Below are 22,446 nucleotides of genomic sequence, written 5' to 3'. Positions count from 1 at the left end.
CAAACATCAGCACTGTGGGATGCCCCATTAGGTAAAGGTGAATCAGTGTGTCTCCGTGGACTGTGGCTGCAGGGATGGCAGAGGGGCATAGGCATGGGCAGCTCACTCTTGCTGAGGTCTGTTCTCAGTTCTGCTGGTGCTGGGGCCCAAGCCAGCTGCAGGTGTGTCTGTCCCTCTCCAGCCACATCCCTGATGCAGTGACCGTGCATCCTTAGGCACGCTTAAATCAAGACAAGGATGCCAGCTTTCTCAGGAAGAGTGACCTGTTGCAGGAGAGCTGGAGCACAGCTAAGGAGTGATGGTCTCTAGCCCTGATGGTCCTGCTCTGAGCAGAAGGGTGAGCTGGATGACCTCTGGAGAGCCTTCCTAGCCTAAATTATTTTGTGATTTGGTGAGTTTCTTAAAACACTGTCAGAACAGAACTGGTAGATGAAGTCATCAGTGATCCGTTGCTTTGAAGGCAGTGGTTCTCCTTTGGATGCATTCAGTGGGACCCTTAGGAAGTGTCTTTTCATGATTTGCCCCTCCCACTTCTCCTTGTGATGTTTCGTATTAAGATTTTTAGGAATTTATATTATTTGAAAAATTGGATGTAGGCAGGGTTTTCCATTCTACCATTTCGGTCCTTCTGCCCTTTCCTCAGCTTGGGGTGACCCACTTATATCTGTGAAGATGAAACCATCTGCACACTGGTAGATAAACAGTAGTTGAAAAGCGTGTGCCGCAGGGTGGAGAGGCACACTTTGTACCAGCGCAATAACCAGTTATCATCTCTGCTCCTTTCTGGACACAAATCTGGTTTACTGCGTACTTCGAATGGAAGGGAGGAGTCCCCAGTCCTGCTGTATCTGATGTCAGTTTCCCATTCACTGGTTCCCACTCTGCGGCTGTGCCTTCCACCCTCACTCCTCCTCCTCAGTGCCTGACCTGGCTGTAGCCAATATCTGTCTCTCAGCAGGAGGAATCTGAGGAAACGCAGCAAACTTCAGCTCCTGGGGCTAAATTGTTGTGCTCTGCCACAGCAAACTGTGTTGAACTAATTGACAACCACCTTTAAATGTACCCCAATCAAGCAAATACATTGATTTATTTTTTCCTCTCTTACTGAGTGTTAAGCGACTTCCAGCTTCGTTCCCTCCCCAAGAACTGGGTAACTCATCTATTGTGTAGTAAAACTGACGGGCAGTTTTGACCTCTATACAATCCTTTCAGTACGTTGAGGGAGGAAGGAGTTTCTTATACTTGTATGAATGTTTGACCACTTAAAAAAAGCAAAACAAAAAAAGCCCAACCCAAAACCACACACAACAACAAAAGATGATCCATTTTCTCTGGATGTCTTTGAAAGAAGCTTAGTTTAGAGACAGACTGGAGGGAAAGGCTATTGATTTTGTTTGACCTCCAAACAGACTGCGGTCAGTATATTTTCCCTGTTGGAAGCAGTTCAGGGCTCTGAATTTCCATGTCAGTGTTTGTACTCTGAAGTGCACTGCAGCTTTTGCTGCTTCTTCAATAAAGAGCAAGCTGTAGGGAAAGGTAATGCTGGTATATATATATTTCCCTCTGGATCTGCCCTTCCTTTCTTTTTCTTTCCTATATAGCTCGGTCATATTGCTGGTTAAGCATTTACAAGTCCTTTTCACCGAATGTCACGCAGGTTAGTGGCTTAAGCCGGGACTACAAGCAACAGTTTTGCAATCCCTGTCTTGCTTTTTCCACCGCTGATCCAGGTCCTTTCCCAGCCTCTGCCTGCACTAGCACCCCTTGCTGTACCTGGTGCGAGGAGGGAGCCGCCTCCCTGTACACAGTAATAAACCCTCTAAAAAATACCATCCCCTCTTCTGCCCTGATTATTCTCAACCTTTACATAGGAAAGCCTTTCTGATTTGCACTTAGTCTCCTGCAGTGCAGCAGAACTTTCTGTTTGCTGACTACCACAGTACTGGAAACGCTCTGCTCGGTACAGGTTTACATCACTTTGTAGATATTCTTGTAAAATGGCATGTGACAACTGACGTGCCCTTTCGCTGGCAATTACCTAGTGAAGAATGGCTTCAAGGGATGGAAATACCTGTAGGATGTGTTGATTGTCAGGTTTCTAAATAAACTTCTTGGAGCGCCTTTGAGATGAGCAGTACCAGTCGGCATCTCTCCATGCTGAGGTGTTGACTGCGTTATCTCCTCCTAATTTAACAGCAATGCCTCACATGGCGTGTTTTCAGTTTGTGTGCTCCCACCCGCTTTGCGGCAGATTCAGCACAGCAAGTTTGCTGCTGTCAGCACATCAAAGGGCAGCCTGATAAACACTCCACGGTGTGATCAAGCTGTAGGCAGAAGGTTATTGATGTTGGATACCAGTTGCTGAGCTCCCCCGTTGGCTTTGGCACCACGACCTTCATTTCTAACCCACATGGACAGATGTTCCTCTTGGTCTTAATGCTGACCCCCTTTTTAGAGAAAGGGTTGGTCTTCATTGCCCCTGCCAGCCTCGCATCTGCTTCTGGCTGTGTTTTGGGTCAGGGTGGATCCTGCTGTTAGGGATGCGTGAGAGCCTGCGGTGTATGTGGTCTGCTGACAGTTCCACAGCATCAGTTTCTAACTTAAGTGCTTAATTTCCCAGAAAGTAACAGCCCACTGCATCCCTAAAAAATAATGAATGGTGGGAGATGTATTTGCACGGCCTGTGCCAAGTCAAGTTGAGGATGCAGCCTGTGTAGTGTAATGCTGGTGACTCCCTGGAGTGGGACTTCAAGGTTCCCCAGAGCATTTTCGTTCTGCCTTTAGCCCAAACCACCCTCCCTTCCATCTGAATATTCAATTGCGTTAACCCTTTGCAAATGGCTCAGCAAACACCTCTGAGGGTGGTGAGAACTAGGGACGTGTAACTGTTAAACCTCTGCGCAAACATGAAGGCAAGGAGTGACAGAGGGAGATTGTGGGAGGTGGCAGGCTGGCTCCCAGCGATCCTTCAGCCGCAGGCAGGGCGGGAGCCCACCCAGTGCTGCCCAGCACAGCCCAGTGCTGTTCACCCTGTGCATCCCCATGGCTGGAGCTGCTGGAGATGGGTCCCACGGGTGCTGCCTGCCCACCAGCCTGCCCGGCTGCCCAGCCACGCTGAGTACTGGTCTCTGGGTGCTGCTGCTGCTAATTGCCCCTTAGCTTCAGTTCCCAAGTCCTGCCTGGCAAGGTCCCCCCCTGCTTGCGCTGGGCCATTGGGTAGAAGAGGGCAATGCAGAGGGACTGCCATGCTGCCTGGGACAATTTAGTAGTAAGTATTACTAATACAGCAATAGTATCCATCAACCTGCTACTTGTCTTAGGATAGTAAGTAGTCCTGGGCTTGCAGTCTGAGCACAGACTGGTCTGTTTAAGTATTACCCAGCTCAAGGTTATCATGAAGCTTTGTTAATTAATCAGCAGAAAGTTTTTGCACAGCCCTGAGCGGCAGGTGATGCTCGATAGTAAAACATGTTGTTGGAAACGTAGCTTATCACTGGGAAAGCAGCAATGCTATATGTTACCGTATTGTAATGGCTTCCATAGATGGCCTCAAGTACATTGTGCTGGTGGACCAGGAATATGACAGTTTCTTGTTAATGATCTAAATGAAAAACTAAGCACGTGTAGAAAAGCAAAGATGTCCTTGTGTTTTAAGTGCCTGTAATCTGTTTCTAAGAGCTGGGTACCAAAATATCCCTTTGATTCTCAAAGGTAATTGTACCTCTTAATTAGCTGGGAAAAAAACCCAAACAACAAAACACAGCCTGGGATCTTGCTACATAAATTATAATTAACCCCTTGGCACTGGAAGTTGAGATTTCCTGCCCCCGAGCACAAATGCAAAACGCATTAGCAGCACTTAACGTCAGGCACTCTCGCCCACTGCAGCCGAGGGGTCAGCTCGCTACCCCATAAATACTGCTGTGCTCCCAAGTCCGGTAGGAAAATGGCAGAGAAGCCACAGAAACCTGAGGGGAAGCACTAAATACACCATTTGGGGCTGTTTGACCTGCTTTTTTTTCAGAGCTGCAAATGCCCCAGCAGGAAGGACAACACAGGAAAAAAAAAACCAACCCAAAAAACCAACACAAAAACCCCAACTGAACCTGGGTAAGGAGATGGGAGCAAGGAGAGGGATGCTTCCCGGTGAGAGGTTTTGTTAGCCGACATGGCTGGTTGCTTCGCTGTGAGAATGGCTCTCGGCGCTCCCGCCGCACACACCTCCAGCAAAATAATTGTCTGGTGCCAGACACACTTGGCTGTGCCTGTTGTGTGCAGAGCGCGCCAGCCAGGGGCTGACGGCCACCCACTGCTGTCATTCACCAACATCCTGCTTTTTTGTCTCCTTTTCATCCCTGCCTGTTGGGGGATGAGCTTTAACTCCTCACACCGGAGGTGGACCTGCAGAGACACGGCAGGTCGGGGCAGCTGGCGGCGGGGAGGAGGGCACGCGGTGGCTGCTGTGGGGAGGCTGGGGGCTGGCACCTGCGTGCTTCCCCTCCCGCTGCCCTGAGCTACCAAGGGTCTCTGCTCACTTCGCGACCTCGGTGGAGGGCCAGGCCTGGGGAGCACCTGGATTTAGGGAAAGCCATCTGCTTTCCCCACCAAAGGCTTGCACTGAAGCTCCTTGTTTCAATTTAACTGGTTCCTTTGCTCCTTTGGGGTCCCGGGTGGAGAAATGACTCTCTTCTCCTATGGGTCAGTCTCAGGTGGCTGCAACTCTGTGCTGGGCTATAAAGCCCTTGCAGATAAGGTACTGTTTGCCAAGGGCTCTCTCTTGCCCCAGGGCTTGTGTGGCATGTCCTTCATCCAGGGTGGCGTTGGTGGTGAGGGCTGTGGTGGGCACCGGCAGCTCCTCCCGCAGCAGCAGTGGTCGCGGAGCTTGGGTGCTGGCTGCGAACATGGGGCATATTGGCAGGTTTCTAAGGTGGCTTCATCCTCCTGTGGGAAAGGTGAGGGGCAGCCCTGCTCCTCGGGCTCGGTGCAGAGATGTGGCTGTCGGGACAGTGCTCTGTATAAAAGCAGTGGGGAATTTCATTCTCCTATCTGCTCCAAAGACTGCAGAGGGAGATGGAGTAAGAGAGTAACAAGGTGTCCCAGTGGGGAGGAGGGACATTCTCACTGGCGTGGGGTAGTGAGTACTGGGAGGAGGGCTTGCCCTTTGGAGTTTATCCTTTGTCTGTATGTCTGAAGACTTTTCAAGTAAATCACGAGCTGATCAAAGAGCTGGCTGAAGAGCCCTCCAAGCTAAACGCGCTCTGTCTGCCCATGTTAGGGTGGGTGCAGGCTGAACACTTGCATCATCATCATCATCACCTGCCAGTGTGGCACTCGCCGCCTCAAAGGACCATCCCCTGTGGGCCACCCCCCCAGGTGGAGAGAGGAGGGGAGGATGCTCTAGTGCAGGGAGGAGAGAAAAGGGCTGAGAAAATTTTGGATGGAAATGTGGGGCTGAGTCTGAGCTTTAAGGATGATCTGGGTCTCCAAATATACTGAACTGGCAGTGCTGAGTCTTTAAACCCAGAACACCTCAAAATAGGTGATTAGAGATATTGCCTCTTTGCTTTGCTGCTCTTTCCTTTGCTGCTCTTGTTTATAATGCCACAGATGAGGACTGGCTCAGTTCTGTATTTGATTTACTTTTTATATTAAGATTTCACATGAGATCTCCTTTTCTTAATCCAAACACTTATGGTTTAAATGCAGAATAATATTTGAGATTTTTAAAGTACCTTTATTAAAACATAAAACTAATTTTACAGTTCCAACAGGTCTCATTTAAATACCCAGTGCCAGATGCCTTTGGTCCCAAATGACTCTAGGTGAAAAAAAAAAAAAAAGACTTTTAAAACATCTCATGCAATTAATATGCAGTAAAAGGCAAGTAAATAGTCTTACCTAAGCTGTGCACTGGGGGTAATAGTTTAAGAAAAGCCCTGTAATTAATGTGTTTCCAAATACAAATACATGACACCAAAGGTGCTAAAGGCAGAGTTAATGTGATATCTGATTTTTTTTTTGTTATTTCTGTTGCTGCTGCTCTGAGAATAGTTGAAAGAATAGTGCTATGTCTGTAGGGAGAGACCTTTTCAAGTGGACTGATGCAGAGGACACTCCTCCAAGAGACTCGCTTTGCCTACAGTTGGTTCCAGAGGATGTGTCCCTGCATGTGCTATCAGTTCTTCTCCACGTCTTTCAACCCTTATCCAAAAATAGTCACACTCTCATATTTTTATCTAAGAGTGACGATTTTCTATACTTCATTTAATAATGCGTTATCTTTTATTTGGCAAAAGTGAGCTTCAGCAGCACCAGGATTAAAAAATCAGGTATCTCTGAAATTGTGTTTGAGTCCATTTCTGAGAGCAAGCCCAGTTTAAAATCCTAAAACATAGAGGAATTTTCCCCATGTGCCAGAACATTTTTTCTGGTAGGTTGTGCTGCTGCCTCTGCTCCTCTGGGTTCCAGAGCCACAAGAATCCCATTGAAAATACCGGAGCATCCTGCAACTTTATTTTCAGCATATTTTTATACTTGCTGGAAGAAGGGAAAGTTACAATGAGCCTCTTTGAGAAAATGTGTGAGCATGCTTGTATTTCTATCCATAAAATGAATTGTCATAATTTCAACTTTTACTGGCACAGATGAAGAAGGCTGCTTGGTAGAACTTAGCATCTTTGTATATCAGGCACGGCTGATAATCTTAATTCAAACAACGCTGCAAATGCTTTACGCATTTCTCCTCATTAGCCCCATTTTGGAGCGCTCACAAATACAACAGTAGAACCTGGATGGACTAACTTTTGGAGTACGTGAAACCATCATGGTGTTGGCATACAGGAAAGATTTATGTGTTTGGGACTCCTTGGTAAGAGGATACAGTGGTGCTAGCATCACACCTACTTCATTGCCAAGGATGAGCAGCCAGCCACCAGGCTGCCCAAGAGAGGTGGGTGAGTGCTTCAGAGTAAATGCGGTCTGTCCTACGCTTCTGGCAACAAGTAAAGCAGCTCTGGAGAAGCAAGAGTACGTGGGGTTCCCATAGCTGTCATTCTCCACTTATTGTTATTTTTGTGTACATCAGTATTTTTATTGGGTTCAGCTAAGACTGGTAACAAGAGAGTCAAAATAACTTCAGCAGGGTTTGTTCTTGCGGTAATTCTAACCCTCTGTGGGACAGAGAAGGTTCACGCTATTTCCAGACCCAGGAGACTCCAGTGCTTTGGATGCGTTTCAGCTAGGCGCTCAGGGCCAGGTCCTGAGGTCCTTGTCTGTTGGGCTTGACTATGTCAGTAGGAGTTTATTCAAATGAGAATGATCAAAGACATCAGGGTTTGGCTCTTTATTTTTCATTTTAGGTGCTTTTTCAAGCATAACAGAGCTTCTGAACTTTTTTGAGGCTCATCCTTCACTAATTCCAGACTCAGAGCCTGGCAGCTTGTCAAGCAGTTTTCCTGCCTCTGTAGAAATACTGTCCACTTGAGCCGTGTTTGGAGGCAGCAAGACACCCTGGTGAGATAGAGGAATTTCTGTGCTAACATTTTTAACGTTTCTCTTTCCAGGCCTACTTCTTAGTCATTGCAAGTTTGCAGGTGGCAAAGTTCAGTGCAGAATTTGTTCGCTGCTGCTCCCCGCCCAGGCGTTTTTAAAGCACACATCCTATCGCCTCCAGTTTTACTGGATCTTGTCTAAATAAGCTTATTCACTGTCATTGAAGCAACTGCCAAAATATTTTTAGTGTCTCTTATGGTGAATTATGTATAAAACATCTGTGAGAGGCCAAGTCTGATTCCCCACTGCTTAATCCTGTTTTCTTAGATCTACAAATGGGTGCAAATGGCTCTGTGTCAGAAGGACAGTATTTTACATTCATTTTTCACGTGGGTAAACGGCGATCAGCCTCTGGGTAGTACAGGCTTGGGCCAGTAATACAGTGCTTATACTTTTCATGTTGTGCTCAGATATTTTTTGTTTGTTTTTCACAGAATCACAGACTCAGGGATTTATTAAATTTTTATTTAAGTTTGGCAACATCTTTAACACCTACCTTGGTATTTATTCTGGTCAAATGTCAGCTAAACTATCAAATATTTTCTATGTGTGCGGACTGATAAAAGACCTTGAAGTAATGAATTTTCATTTAAGCTTCTCCCAAGATGTGGTGAATAGTCTATAGGGACAGTGCCTGGAAGCTTTGTCATCCTCTAGGAGCCTGGGCAGTCCTGAGGAGAGCACTGCTTTATTTCAGAATCTCCCTTTTTTTCCTTGATATTGCCATTCTGGCATAAGCAACCCATCTCCTACAGGGCGGGGAGCAGGCTCTGCCTGAGGATGCTCGGGGAGGACCAGCAGCTCAGCATCGTTCCCAGGGCATGTTTTGTTAGCCACTGCTGAACTCGTACTGGGATTTTTTTGGGTGGTTGTCCCTACAGGTGAGACCACTGTAATGGTGTGACAGGCTTAAGCAGCAGAGGTTTCACTCATGCATGAGTGATATTTTATTGCCTGAATATCTTGATCTGTGCACCCCGTAGGGTTAACTGCTGCGGCAGTGTGTCATGCTTGCACATCTGTCCTGGGCTGGGTACTCAGACTGGTGTGGTTGGCACCAGCGTGGATGTTTCTGCATGTCTTGGCCTTGTGTCATGCAGACGTGCCCAGTGAGCACCGAGGGGATTGCTCAGCATCCTGGAAATGGGACAGGATGCCTTCTCAGTGTTAGATGGTTGTTTGTGGCTGAGAGTGCCTGAAAGCATCTCCCAGGCTGTTATCGGCTAGTGTGGAGGTGGAACCCAGAGTGTGCCAGGAAGGGGAATGTTATCCCTTGTTTGACAAAAGTGTGGTCATCCTGCACTTTTCTCCATCACGTCAAGCCCTTGGGGTGGTTGCAGGTAGGCAGGGCGAGGAGGCAGCCCTGCTGGGGGCTGGGAAAGGGAGAAGCTTGCACCTCTGTGTCCAAAGCTGTGCTCCCAGCGTGTCCAACCGTGTGGCCAGTGGCAGAGGCGGCACCCTGAAGCCATGTAGGGGTCTTTATCAGCACTCGAGGGACTTCCGATGTGTGTGAAGTCCTTTGTGTGAAAGTATTTGCAGGATCAGGTTGCTGCAGTGTAAGTGCCTTTGAGGTCTTTGCTGCATTATAGATTTTCTTCTGATGTCTCCCATGCAAATATTTAACCTGTCTGGTTCCTGAGAGCTACTAAGGCCGTTAGGCGGGTGGCAGGTTGTCTCTGCAGTCTTTCCTTTGTTCACACAGAGCCCTGCTCACCTCCCCACCCCAGGATCGGGCAGCGAGAAGTGCTGCAGGGGACGTGGCACTTGGCGTATATTGACGTGTTGATGCTCTGAGGGGCTCACGCGCTCCAAAACACATCTTTTTCCCTAACTGCACCAGCCGACCAAGTAAAAGACAGGATGTTTAAAAGAAAGCCTCATTTAGAAAAATGGCATTTTTTAAAGCCTGGGTTAAGACTGGGTGTGCCGCTGCTGGTGCGGTCCCCCTGCACTAACCCTGGGTAGTTCCCTTGTGCAAAGTGGTGGCTTAAAAAAGGAAATACCTGGAGCCTTGATCTTGGAGCTGCTTTTACTCCTCCTCCCCACGACCATCCCTTTTAATAATTTGACATACATAGCATATGCTCATTCAAGACAGACTTGGTGAGCTAATTGCAGTGGTATGTGGGTCAGAGCTCTGCCCTCCTGAGCACCAACTTTATTGATTTCAGTGGTTACTCCTCATTTGCACCTGAATAATTGAGAAGGGAGTTGGGTTATATGCATTATATGCATTATATGCGTTATAACTATTTAAAATGATACAGTTTGGAGGAATATACAAGTGTGCAAACAAAACTTGAGGATGCAGCCTCACTTGTTCATAGCCCACGGGCTTTATTAGACCCTCCAGACTTTACCTAATTTTGGCGTTTTTCCCTCATTACATCATGAATGTGAAGTGCTGACAGGGTCATTCTCTCCTATGTTGTGGTCATGTAAGGGATTCACAGGGTTTTGGTGGGGGGTAGGCCGTGTTTGAACAGGTTTAAACTATTTTAAGCACCCTTGGCCATGCTGGGGTTCATGCTGGAGGATTCAATCTTATCAGAGAGGAAATTTTACTCTCCCATCAGATGCAATACATGCTGTGAACTATGGAAAAGCGCTTTCTCTCAGTTCATGGCACCCGAGTAACTAAATTGGAGAGTTGCTCTCCGTCACCGACACTGTGGTCTCAGCCTTGGTGTATCTGCGCATCCTTCCTCTTCATTAGCTGGAAATGGTTTCAAGGGCAACAAAGGCAACAAGATCTTGGTCCCCTCTGAAAGCCTTTTCCCCAGGAGATCTGTTTTGGCTGGCCTGCTTCGAGGTGCCCGTGCTCAGCGTAAGTGGCTGTACTTTCTTTCTCTCTGCAGTTTCTTTTGTGGAATTTTTACCTGGGGGGAAAAATAAAAAAGCAAAGGTGGATAGATTCGAAGTATCCAGTCCTTCTGTGCCTTTTTTGTGTTTCCCCCTTTATCTCTTTACTTATCTGAAGCTGGCTGGTGCTTAGGATTTTGTGATAGGGGCATGTAAACCTTACACTTCTCAGGTGCCGCCTTCTCCTTTCTTTCCCGGTGCTTTTCTGGCTCCTGTCCTCCCACTCCCAGGAAATATTTGAAAGATAATTTGGCATATTTTCTGCCACCTTCACATATCTCCCTGACTTCATGTTTTCTTAGCTGGAAGATAGCTTTTCAACATATATATATATATGTAATCCTTTTCACCTAGACTTGTGAGGAATTCTAGTCTCTTCCAGTGGGAGTTTTCAGGAAGGTTTAGGTTAAATGGGCCAATAAGGCAAAAACGTGTAGCAGAAGATCTCACCCTCTAAAGACATCTTTTCTCTTTCGCTACCTCCCGCTCCCCCCAGTATATCAGAATATCTAGATGTCAAAGAATTTAAACAATAATACCTGATCTGACGGCTAGAGTGCAGAGCTTTTGAAAATGAAGATTGTAATCTCTCTGCAGTGTATCCAGGGACCAGTGGGGCTGAAGTCAGGTGTCCTGAGCAGCAGGCTGCCGTGGGGACACTTGGTGGGACTTATTTTACCTGAGCTTTCAGTGGAAATTGCTTTGGAGATTTTCCCTGGTGCTTTCGTGTTGCAGCTGTAGCATCTTAAACATAGAGATGAGAGCACGAGCCAAGTCCAGTTTAACTTAAATCCTCTCGGTGCTGACTGAGCTCCTCTGCTGCTGCATGGCAGTGGGGTGAGAGACCTCAGCAGCCCCTTTGCTGGGCCAGCCTCTGTCCCCCTGAAACTCTTGTTGCAGCGTTCAGGGCTGGGATTCATCCCAGCTGATTTTAACTGATAGATGTGTTGTGCAAGGTCCCAGTCTGGGCTCCTAAGAGGATTTAGGGAGATGCCTGCTGGAAAAAGGAGAATAGGCTGGAAGGGGTGCCTTAGGCTGGAAGCCATGTGGGTTATGAACCCAACCCTAAAGCCGCACTGATATCTTTTGTAGGAAAGAGGTCAAGGATCCCTATAAATAAGAATGTTTCCACCATCTTAAGACTCAAATTTTTCAGAAGTGGGTACCCATGGGTGGCCTTAGCCTGTACTTTGGCAGGTAGGGTCACAGTGGAGAGCAGATGGCATCTGCTGAACCTCCTCCCCTCCACTCCTCTCTCTTAGACATTGGGTGCAGGATGAGCTCTGGGGCTCGCAGGCCTCCTCGGGGCACTGGGGTATGTGTGCTGGTGTATTTACTGCTGGAGGTGTTGCACTGGATGCTTGCCCATCAGCTGCTGCTCAGCCCGTGCTGTGGCACTAGCCGGGGAGGGATCTCAGCACTGGCATAACCTTTGCAGCCCACAGGAAAGGTGACTTCCATTTAGTTCTAAATTATGACATTATTTTATTAGATCTTTAAACTTTATTTAAATTCTTTATTTAAAAAAGGGGAGGAAGGTATCATATTTTAATTAGTAGCGGTGCCAAAGGAGACCTAGATTAATTATTTGAAATCACTCCATCCAGATGGTTTTAATTTTCACAGCAGGGAACCGGCATCTTTTTAAGGTGATATTTTTCAAATTAAAATCAGCTTGGATATTACTCATACTGGCTGCAGAGTGAGGGGGTGGGGAACACGAGCCGGTGTGCCCTGTGTTTGTCCACCCAAGCGCGAGCTGCCAGTGGGAACCCACGTCGCAGAGGTGCGGGTTGCCGGCTGTCCGTCGGGACCGCAGCTTGAGGCTCTTGCGTTGGAGCGTTTTATCAGCGTTGGCTCCTACTCTGACTGGTGAAAGCTGGTGTCTGCTGTTCAGCGGTATTCTTAGCAGCTTTAGTCACGGCACTGAGACCGGAGCAGGCGGGGAACGCCTCGCAGCTCAGATGGGAGCTTGCTGCATCCTGTCCTTGCCTGCGTTCAAGCTGTGCAGCCCTCGCTGAACCCCTTCGGTGGGTGGCCCTGGGTCTGTCTCTGTGCCCAGCTGGATTTGACACGTGATAAACTCCTCGGCACTGACTGCTGGCTATCGTTCTTGGGCTAGTCCTTGGCACCTCTTGTGCTGGCTCCATAACGGTCCCTCGTGTGCAGGCTGCTGGTCTCTCCCTCTGAGGCTGGCCATTAGGCCTCTGCTCATGGCGGGGGAAGATATTTCACAGTCACCTTTTTAAAGACACTCATACTTTTGGCTATTCCCTTCTCTATTAATGCTGCGTTGTACCTGAGCAGCCTCCTTGAACTTCTCAGAGCAGTGGACATTCACCAAGTTACATGCCATACTGGTTAACCTCCTCTTGAAGACTGGTCTTTGACCCTGTGTTGTCCTCCGCCATCCTGGCTTAGCTTATCTTGATATCCTTACTGCTATATTTCTGGCTCACGTGGCCCTTCCTTACCTATAGTAGTCACTGGCTCCATGCCACCTTGGCAGGTGCGGAGGGAAAGCCTGCAGCACCCAGTTGTCGCTCGCAAGCTGCTCTCCATCATGGATACCCAAAGCCATGGTGTGTCTCTGAAAGGCTTAGATAAATATCCATATTTATGCATGACTGCAAATAGTATTCTGCTATAATACAGGCTTTATCCCACTTGCTGTGGGAAAGAAGTTATTCTTTAAATATCCCCTGTGATAACAAGTTTAACAGATAGACCTAAATAAATGTAAGCAGCTAGTAACTGGAAAACCCTGAACTTGCATATGTGACTGAGCTGCAAAGGAAAAACTCCTTTTAGGGCCCTTGTGAGTTAAAGGTTTGTGATATTTGCACTGCTGCAGAAGCCAAAAGCTGACTTTACAAGTGGGAAAAATATTAATGTGTTTAAATGAAACAAACTCCTATTTCTATCCCCATGGTAAATCCTTACAGTGAGCATATTTGCTCTTAGAGGGTTTTAAAGTTTGAAATATGAATGCCAAAAAGAATGTGACTTTTTGCAGCACAGATCAAACATTCTCCAGAGTTTGGCAAAAGCCATGTTTCTACGGTAGGGCTTGGGTCTTACAAGCATGAGTATTTCCAGAGCAGGACCGTGGATTTGCACTTGCTGACACTTACACATTCTTGTGTTGTGTTTTGACCATGTCTCCTTTCTCCCCCTCTGTATCGGAGATGGATCTGAACCAAAATGTCCAGTCTGCCTGTTCCTGCCTCTTCAGGGAAATTCCTGGAACCCGAACCTTGAGCATGACTGGAATTCATGTTTAGATCAGAGATGGAATAAAACGCTGAATTTGGACTTGTCTAGGTTTTTGAGATGGTGATGGCACGCTACACATCTGGGTGGTAGTTTGGCTACTTCTGCAAATACAGTTGTACTAGGGCAGGTGGTTTATGGAGGTGCAGCAGAAATCTGTCCTCTACCGTGGCTCCTGGCAGTGCTGCAAACGAGCTCTGGCCTCACCAAATGTGTGAGGCACTATGAAATTGGGCATATTTCCCCCAGGTAGAGCAGGAGTCATGGACCTGGACTGCCAGAAAGTAATTAGTGACCTCCTGGGAACATGGCTAGACACACAGAGGATGTCTGCAGGGCGGGTGTTCATCAGACAGAATAAGCAGTGCCAAATTTCTCCCCTGCTAGCTGTTGTGGTGAGCTTCGGGACATCACTGCGATGTTTTGCGCCATGAGCATGTGGCTGGACCACTTCTGTGCAGTGTTTGAGGGCTGCTGGCTGTGGGGACAGGAGTTTTGTTCTTGCTGTGCTAATCTTTTATCTTCATGAGAATAAAAGCCACATTCTTACTGTCCAAGAACCCTTATGCAGCGTGAAGGAGAGCATTAGCATTGAGCTTGATATTGCTGATGGGCTGGTGGGGTTGGTGCGGATGGATGAAGCACACACGTGTGTATGCACACTCTGTGCTAAACGGGCATTAAATCTGGAGCATCCACATAGGAGCCAGTGCAGACGTGTCAGATCTGCACCTGTGACCAAGCCCAGAGCTCAGCCCCCTGGGTGGTTCCTTGGGCTCTTGCCTTGCAGAGCGTTCCAGCATCGTGTGGTTCGTGTAGAGGTGATGGGACAACATGCTGATGAGCTTTGCATGCTCTGACTTAATGGGACCACATTGGTAAATGTTTTTTTTTTCCTTCTTCCTTTACAAGCCCAGCTTCTAGTGGAAACAGACACTTTTGGCAGTCAAGTCCGGATCAAAGGGAAGGAGACAGACTTCTACCTTTGCATGAACAGGAAAGGCAAGCTAGTGGGGAAGGTAAGTGTTTCCCATTAATTCATTTGTAACATGAGTGTTACCTTTAGCAGCCTCCTGAAGGCTGTAATGATGTGTTCGAGCTTCGCCTGTCAGCCTCAAATGAAAAGCAGGACGGAGGGGACGTGGGGTTTGCAGGGCAGCCCATGCCCTCCCCGAGCCCTCCCCCACACCCCTAAAATCGAGCTCTGCAGCCACCCCTGGGATTCTCTGATGATGCTTCGGGTGTGGTGGGTTCATGCTTTGTGGTTGTGTTAAACTGACATGAGATGTCATCTCAGCATCCCAGTGTCGTGGCCGTCTCCATAATAACTTCATTACTTGATCTTTCTTTGGAGGGAAATTCAAAGTAAAAGGGCAAGTGGAGCACTGTGCTGGGGAGGTTGGTGCTGGGGAGGTTGGTGCTGGGGAGGTGGGCAACGTCAGGCCCCTTTCAGCGGGGAGCCATGGGAAGCTGTGACAGAGCTAATACTGGAATCTGAACATGGTACCGGGGCTGGGCCTCATGGTTCTAGCATTACAGGGATATTTTATTACTCTGGATCCCCACACAATGGAAACATAACAAACTCAGCGTATTCACCCATCCAGCTTAACTTCTTTGCTGAAGTCATATTTTTTATGTATTAACTTGGTTTTGTAACTTAGGCAGTTCTTCTGTGTTGTTGGTGAACCTAGAAGCTTGCTAACAGGCAGGAGCTCGCTCATATCTAAATTATCTCCAAAAAATAAATGTAAAATAAAATAAAGACCCCCTCCTCCACTGCGTGCGCTTTGCACCACCAGGAATTGAAATCTAGCATCTCTGTGGCTGTGAAAAAGGGAAGCTGAGTTTTGTTTTGAGTCAACACAGCAAAAGCCATACTCCCAAACAGAAACCAGAAAACAAATTGCTCTGATGAAAATTTATTTACTTTTGCGGTCCTGAGCATGACACCTGCGGGACAAGCGCCTGCCCCGGGCATCCCTCCTGCCACTTCTGTTTTCCTCATGAGCAGTGTGGATGCCTCTGTCGAGACTAAGCCCAGATCTTTGGCAGGCAGCTGCTAGCCGTGGCTGCCTGCCTGGGCCACTGCCGAGCTGCTTTGGCCAAGCAGGTAGCGTCCAGGGCGCTGCTCAGAGTTGGCAGGGACTTGGAAATTGGTGCTCCAGGAGGACTGGACCAAAGCAGCTGGTTCTCTCTGCTCCCTGTACCTCTGCGGTGCCATTGCTGCTTTGAATGAGATTTTGGATCTTGGACAAGGAAATTTGTTTTCTAACCAGATTTAGACCTCTCAGGATACATGTGGATGCTTTTGAGGATTGCACTGAACACAAACCTGGAGTTTTATTTTTTTGGGGGGTGTGTGTGTGCCTTAGTTTGATTTAATTTTTATTTTTTTGTGTGCCTTAATTTCCCATCCTTTAAATGTGATAATAGCACTTTTTCCTGAAATGTTATAAGGATAATTTTGTGGGTATTGATGAGGTGCTGATACCACAGTAACGGAGACCTTAAAGTATTCAAATTAGATGGGGTAAAATGAGCATGAAATCTTACCTTTTCCTTTAATAGCCTTTACGCCAGGGTGGATCAGCAGTGGTACACAGCGCAACCCACATCCTTTCCTGGTTTGTGCTGAGTGTCCAGGAGCATCTTGGCGAAGTCAGAGGCTGTTTTTCAAAATGTGTCGTATATTTAGGCAAGATTCATCCCTTGATTTCGCCTGTTGGGCACCAAGGCAGGACAGTTCTTTAGCTTGTCACCTTTCATGCAGCGTAAAGTTTTTGGTTATTTTTCTTGATGTGCTTTTCATAATGTTAAGTTGGCAAATGGTTTGCTGTTACAAGAATAGAATTTTTTTTTTTTTTAAAGTATGAACCTTCCCATCCCAGACTGCTGACAAGTTCACAAACCAGCCGACCTGAGCAGGAGGGGGTACGGAGAATGGTGTTTGGAAGGAAAATGTTCCAGACTCATTGCCCATATTAACAGCTTCTCATGAGCAAAAAAAGAAAATAATAGCATGTCTTCTTGATACCAAAGAGTGTGGTTTTAATTAGTATCATAGTTTCAGCTCTTTTTGTGGCAAGAATTTGAGGGAGTGTTTTTAGCTTGAATGCTCTAAACAGCTAGTAAACCCCAAGGAAAACATTAGATAAAAGTTACGCCTGGGTTTATACAAATGTTTAAGTTCAGTCTGGGGGTGGAGGGGAATGAAACCCATAAACTGATTGTTTCACGGTTGCCCCGGTATGTTCATTTGGCAAGAGAGGAGCCATGGGACCAAACCGGGTCTTTTTCTCTGCTCATTTCCTATTGCCTTACACTGCATAATCCCTAACAATACCAGCGTATGCCATCTGGCTTTGTTCTCCTCCTCAGTCAGCAGTTTTGGATCCCCCCCAGTTGAAAACCTGCTTTGAATTTAGTCCTTTTTGTTTCCCATAATCACCTACAAAGGGTATTACAGACCGGAGCAGGTTGTTGTTGTTCTCAGCTGGAACTGGTGCCGAATGCAAGAGCTCCAGGGGCAGGGAGGGCTTGCTCCCCACCTCGGAGCCGGTGGTGTTGCAGGAGAACAGACTAACCACAGGGCTGGGATGAGCAGCCTTTTCCTCTTCATGTCTTTATCAGAAACTGCACCTATGCCAGCGGGACTGGTGGCCATTTGGCAGAGCTTTCTCAGGAGCCCCAAACCTTGTGTTTTCTCCCTCACTTGCTTGTTACCAACTGCGTGTTCATGGCCAGTGTTGGCCAAAAGGCTCAGAGTTGTTTTGCGCAGGCTTCTAATTTTATTTATTGTGGCAGCATGCAACTGCTGAGGTCACTGAAGCTCTATATGCTGCTTATGAAAACTGGAGACAGGGCAGGTATTGTACAGGGAGTGAACTTTCTGTTGAAAGTGGCCAGCACTGGGGGAAAACAAATTGGGTTGTGTTTCTTCATTGATTCTTGGTGTTATATTGAAGAAAGGCTCAAGAAATGTTTATTTTTTTCCTTCTGACCATATTTTTTTGCCTGTCGGTTTTTGGTGCCTCTATGTATAGACACGTAGAAATTGTAGGTCCTGAGTTTTCTGATTTTGCTGAAGTTCTCTATGGAACACTGAACTTTATCATAGAATAGTTTGGGCTGGAAGGGACTTTCAAAGGCCATCTAGTCCAAGCCCTCTGCAATAAGCAGGGGCATCTTCAACTAGATCAGTTTGCTCCAAGCCCCATCCAGCCTGACCTTGAATGTTTCGAGGGATGGGGCATCTACCACCGCTCTGGGGAACCTGGGCCAGTGCTCAGTACCTTCTTGTAACAGCAAACCATTTGCCAACTTAACATTATGAAAAGCACATCAAGAAAAATAACCAAAAACTTTACGCTGCATGAAAGGTGACAAGCCAGTACCACCTTCATCGTAAAGAATTTCTTCCTTTCATCTAGTCTAAATCTACCCTCTTTTAATTTAATGTCATTACCCCTTGTCCTATTGCAACAGGCCCTGCTAAAAGGTTGGTCCCTGTCTTTCTTACTGGCCCCTTTTAAGTGCTGAAAGGCTGCAATAAGGTCTCCCTGGAGCCTTCTCTTCTCCAGGATTTATGGTGGAGTTATATTGCAACAAGAAAGTATGAAAACTCAGAACAAGAATGCTAGGTGCTTTTCTTCAAAATCTTTTGGCTTATTATTATTATTCCTGTTTATTCATCTCAAGCTTCTTACAGACATGGGGGAGAAGGGGACTATGAAAGGTTCAGCTGTGCTTCCAAGGACAGCTGCAATGTGACTTATCCACTCATGACAAGGTGCAACATGCCTGGTCACCTCAGACACAAGAACTCTGAATTTTTGCAATAATTCAGTATTAGGGGGGAAGAGGAGCTAAAGGTCTCTTGAGGAGCTCTGAGTTTCTAACTGTGGTTCTCCTGGGGAGCCCTTCTGTGTTATTTTCTCTGTGCCTCAGCTTCTCTTATCTCATATGTTGAGATAAGGGTGTCAATAAAGCGGGGACTTCATGTTTGTAGAAGACTGACAAAGGTAAGTCTTTTAAGTCTCCAGAGCAAGGATTAGCAGCCCCAGGGTGTGAGCAGGTGGCTGTTAATTAGCTTGGCCACCTCTGACTGCTCTTGCTGAGCCTGTCCTTACAACAAATCCATGCTTTCTGGAATTGCAAGGCGCTGCAGAGATTTCCCAATCCCCTTGTCAGGAGAGTGTCTGCAAGCAGTCCGTGATCTCTGTGGAGCTTAAACTGGATCTGTCGGCACCACTACAAGATGACCAAAGCCATGGCTTTTCCTTTTGGTGCTGCTAGGGTGAGCGGCTGGGACATGGTGATGAGAGCATCTCCTAATCCCCAGGCGTTGTTGCCAGGGAATTTCCTGTGGCTCTCTACCAGCCACCCATGGGATCATGTGCTCTGGTCAACACCAGCACTCGGGTTCTAGCAGCTATCCGTAAGACGTATTTTGCACTCCCAGCTATAAAGGGAGAGGAGAGAATAGACCTGTTTTTCTGGGCTGACCAAGGGCAGAGGAGGATGGACTGTGTCTTCCTGCAGAGCTGCCAAGTGGGAGGAGAGTCTTCTTATTGCAGAGTGTCTCGAGGGAGACATCAGTTTTCAGAGCAAGATATAGAAGAAGGGAAGGTAAGTAATGACTGGAAGGAATCCAGAAGATTTGAGAAGTATGGAGAAAGAGTTAAGCACATCTTTGATTTGATCCAGAAGTTTCTTCAGAAGATGCTCCAAGCAATCCCACTAGTGTTCTTCTGTGGCATTAGGTGGATTAGATCTTTTCCAGATCCAGCAGATTATTGTTCCCTGTTGGTTTCATTCTGAGAACAGCTCCATCTTTCAGTGCGTTACGTCTTTCCTTGAGCTCTTCCAGGAAGGAGAAGCAGGTGGTGGGTGTCGGAGCCATCTTCTCAGGGTGGGATGGGACTTGGAATGCAGGCGGAGTCTGGGCAGTGTGGTGACTGTCAGACGCGTGCTGTGCTCCTGTGTCATGCTGCTCCATGTGAGACGGCTGGAATCTGGATACTGAGAGTCCGCAGGAAACTCCCACACTGCTGTAAATGGGGGTGAGTCCTTCTGAGGTAGGGTGTGGCCACAGAGAAAATTCCAGAAATAGGGGCAGAGTTAGAAAAGTGATAGACAGAATGGGGGATCTATCACAGGTATTGTCCCTGCCAGCCCTACAGAAGGAGAGAGCAGTAACGTTGTATCCCAAGAAGTCCCTGCTAGTTACATCAGTTCAGCTCCTGCTGAGAATTCAAGCCTGAGAGCATGTGATACTACAAAACAGGTGATTGCCCACCAAATCCACGTTTGACTTGCACCACTTTCTTTGAGTTTTCTTTGAAAAATCCTCAGTGACCTGGTATATACATACTCTCAGAAAATCATTATAGTATACATGCCTTTTTTTAAAAAAAAAACCAACACAAACCAAAATATTTTAATGAGTTTAGTGAGTTTTATTTCTCTGTTCTCTGTGCTTTATGTGAACAGTGGGAAAAAGCTGTTCAGTGAACGGTATGAACCCCCTGGCTGGTCAGGGTTGCCGAGGCATTGCTTCAGGCCGATGACAGGGCACTTGGGTGCTTTCTGGGGACAGCTGTGCTGATGCCATGTCTGCAGTGCTGAAGCCCTGCCGACGCTCACAAAGCACAGGCGAGCAGTGCTGAGCTCGTGCCTTCGAGCACGGTCCAGCTCCCGAAGAAAAGCTGTGCCAGCTGAAGCCTGGCTGCGCCAAGGACCTGTCATCTCTGCCAGGGGCTGAAGGGGGCACGGCTCTGCTGGCCACCATCACCTCTCCCCCACCCCTGACCAGCACCGTGTGCTGATACCACTTACAGCAGAGATCTGCCTTTTAGACGTAAGATTTTTTCTGGTGCGATAACTGCTTTCCAAGCCAATATATTTCTTAATGTTACCAGAAAGTTGCTAATACCATATGGCAAGGCTCTCTGTATTTTTGCAGGACAACAAACAAATTGTTGCTAGATGCCAGACTGCTCTGGCAGAGCTTTATCACTGATGCCTGCCAGCAGTAGCCTTTAGGGGATAGTAATAATTTGGGGTTGTTTACATTACAGCTTTAAAATAGGGGTTTTCTTGAAGCATGTGTGTGTTTAGTCAGGAAAGTTGGCTAAAAAAACTCTGACAGCATCAAAGAGTGAAGGCGCTTGCTATGGCCCATGCATGTGGTCTTGGCCCTTTATAGTACCTCTGGCCTGACGGGAGAAGGAATGTGTTGTGTTGCAGGAGCTCCAGGTGGCTCGGGGGGAGCCACCCTTTGTAGGACAGCAAGAGTTGCCCAGGTTAGGAGACACCAGGTGGGTTCTCCGAAGCCTTACCCATGTACCTGGACCAGCTGCTTCATCAGTTGACGTTGGTCAAGGCTGAGGTTGAGATTTCTTGAAAAGCTACCTTTGAAACACCGATGGTGGGAAACCAGTGCCTTGCTGTAAGGCCAGGGGTCCGCATTAGCCCAAGACAAGGAGACTCGAATGAGCTCTGAGCCTGACGCCTTTTGCGTGCCCCAGTCCTGCCTGGCATTTGGGTGCGAGTCCTCCTGGTACCGGGGTCTAGCCCAACAGCCAGGTGTGCCGCAGAGGTGTCAGGAGGTGTGTGGTGAGGGCAGAGGGGCACTCTGAGGTCTGCAGTTTGAAACCAATGTGGTAGATGAGGTGTTTGCCCTCCTCAGCTTGTGTATTTAAACCCACGCCTAACTGCATCTTGGATTTGGGGCAGAACTCTGAGTTTCACAGGGTTTTGACGCTTATCCAGGATTTTTGCTGGAGTTGCACAGTATTCAGGTTGCTTGAAAGGGGCTTGTAAAACCTAACAATTCCTGGGGCTGAATGCTGAATTTGCAACAAAAACACGACCAGAATTAGTGGGGTGTCGGGTTTAATAGCGTGCGTTCTGCGGATCTCTCTGTGACATGTTCAGCCATAAACTATTCTGACTTGGCATCTCATGTGAAAGCAAAATTTGACATGGCTTTTGCTGGATCCCACTCAGATCTCATTTTGAACTGTAGTCTGGTTCTTCATATAGAGTGGGATTGGTCCTTTTTTAAAGCCAACTGTTCCCAGGCTTTCACTCCCCTGTGAGTTCGTTTTAGTTTAAGTCATCTAAATAAACGCCTTCAGTGGAACCTGGAACCAAGCAACCTTGGACCCTGTCGTACTTTGAACAGGGACCTGATCTGAAACCAGCCTCAAGTATCTGAAAATCTTGAATCAGGGCCTGCAGGATTGCAAAGGTCTTAAAAGCAATGAGATGACAAAACCAGTTTTCTTTCAGTTGAGCCATTAGAATCTTCTGCATTCACCTAATCAGACTTTTTCCTGCGACCAGTGGAAAAAATATGAATTATTGTTCTGAAAACTTAGAAGCTGAGATTCTTGTGAAATTAAAAGCAGAAGTAGAAGCTAAAATCAGCCATCACCCTCCTCCACTCTCAGCCCCTAAATATCATGAGGCTTTTGGTAACACTGCAGCCTTTCACAGCTGCTCCTTTCCCATTGCTGGGCAACCTGAAGCATTGCCTTGAAACTTTTGTGGGTGCTGGTGGAATTTGTATCATCTGGTTTGTTTGTTGCAGTTTCAAACCTTTACAGTGCTGGAAATATGTCAGAAGAATTCCCCGAGGGGAAGTGGCTAGGTGTGATGGTAGGGATCTTGTTATCACGCAGTCTCAGGGTATGTGGGCACAATCATTTGTCCTGTTACTTCTTGGTGGGTATAACGTGCTAAGAGCTGGCC

At 47.2% G+C, this 22,446-nt stretch overlaps 1 protein-coding gene across 1 annotated transcript in view; it reads left to right on the top strand.

Annotated features, from left to right (window-relative positions):
- FGF18 (fibroblast growth factor 18) overlaps positions 1-22,446 on the top strand; it is a 73,327-nt gene that overhangs the window by 39,529 nt on the left and 11,352 nt on the right. The window contains exon 4 of the mRNA XM_005442675.4: positions 14,599-14,705. Coding sequence (XP_005442732.1) covers positions 14,599-14,705 — 107 coding nt within the window. The remainder of the gene's footprint in view (positions 1-14,598; positions 14,706-22,446) is intronic.

The sequence above is a fragment of the Falco cherrug genome, chromosome 8 (assembly GCF_023634085.1).
Source record: "Falco cherrug isolate bFalChe1 chromosome 8, bFalChe1.pri, whole genome shotgun sequence".
In the NCBI taxonomy this organism is placed as follows: domain Eukaryota; kingdom Metazoa; phylum Chordata; class Aves; order Falconiformes; family Falconidae; genus Falco; species Falco cherrug.
The sequence above is the reverse complement of the archived record's forward strand: the minus strand, read 5'-3'. Positions and strand labels throughout refer to the sequence as shown.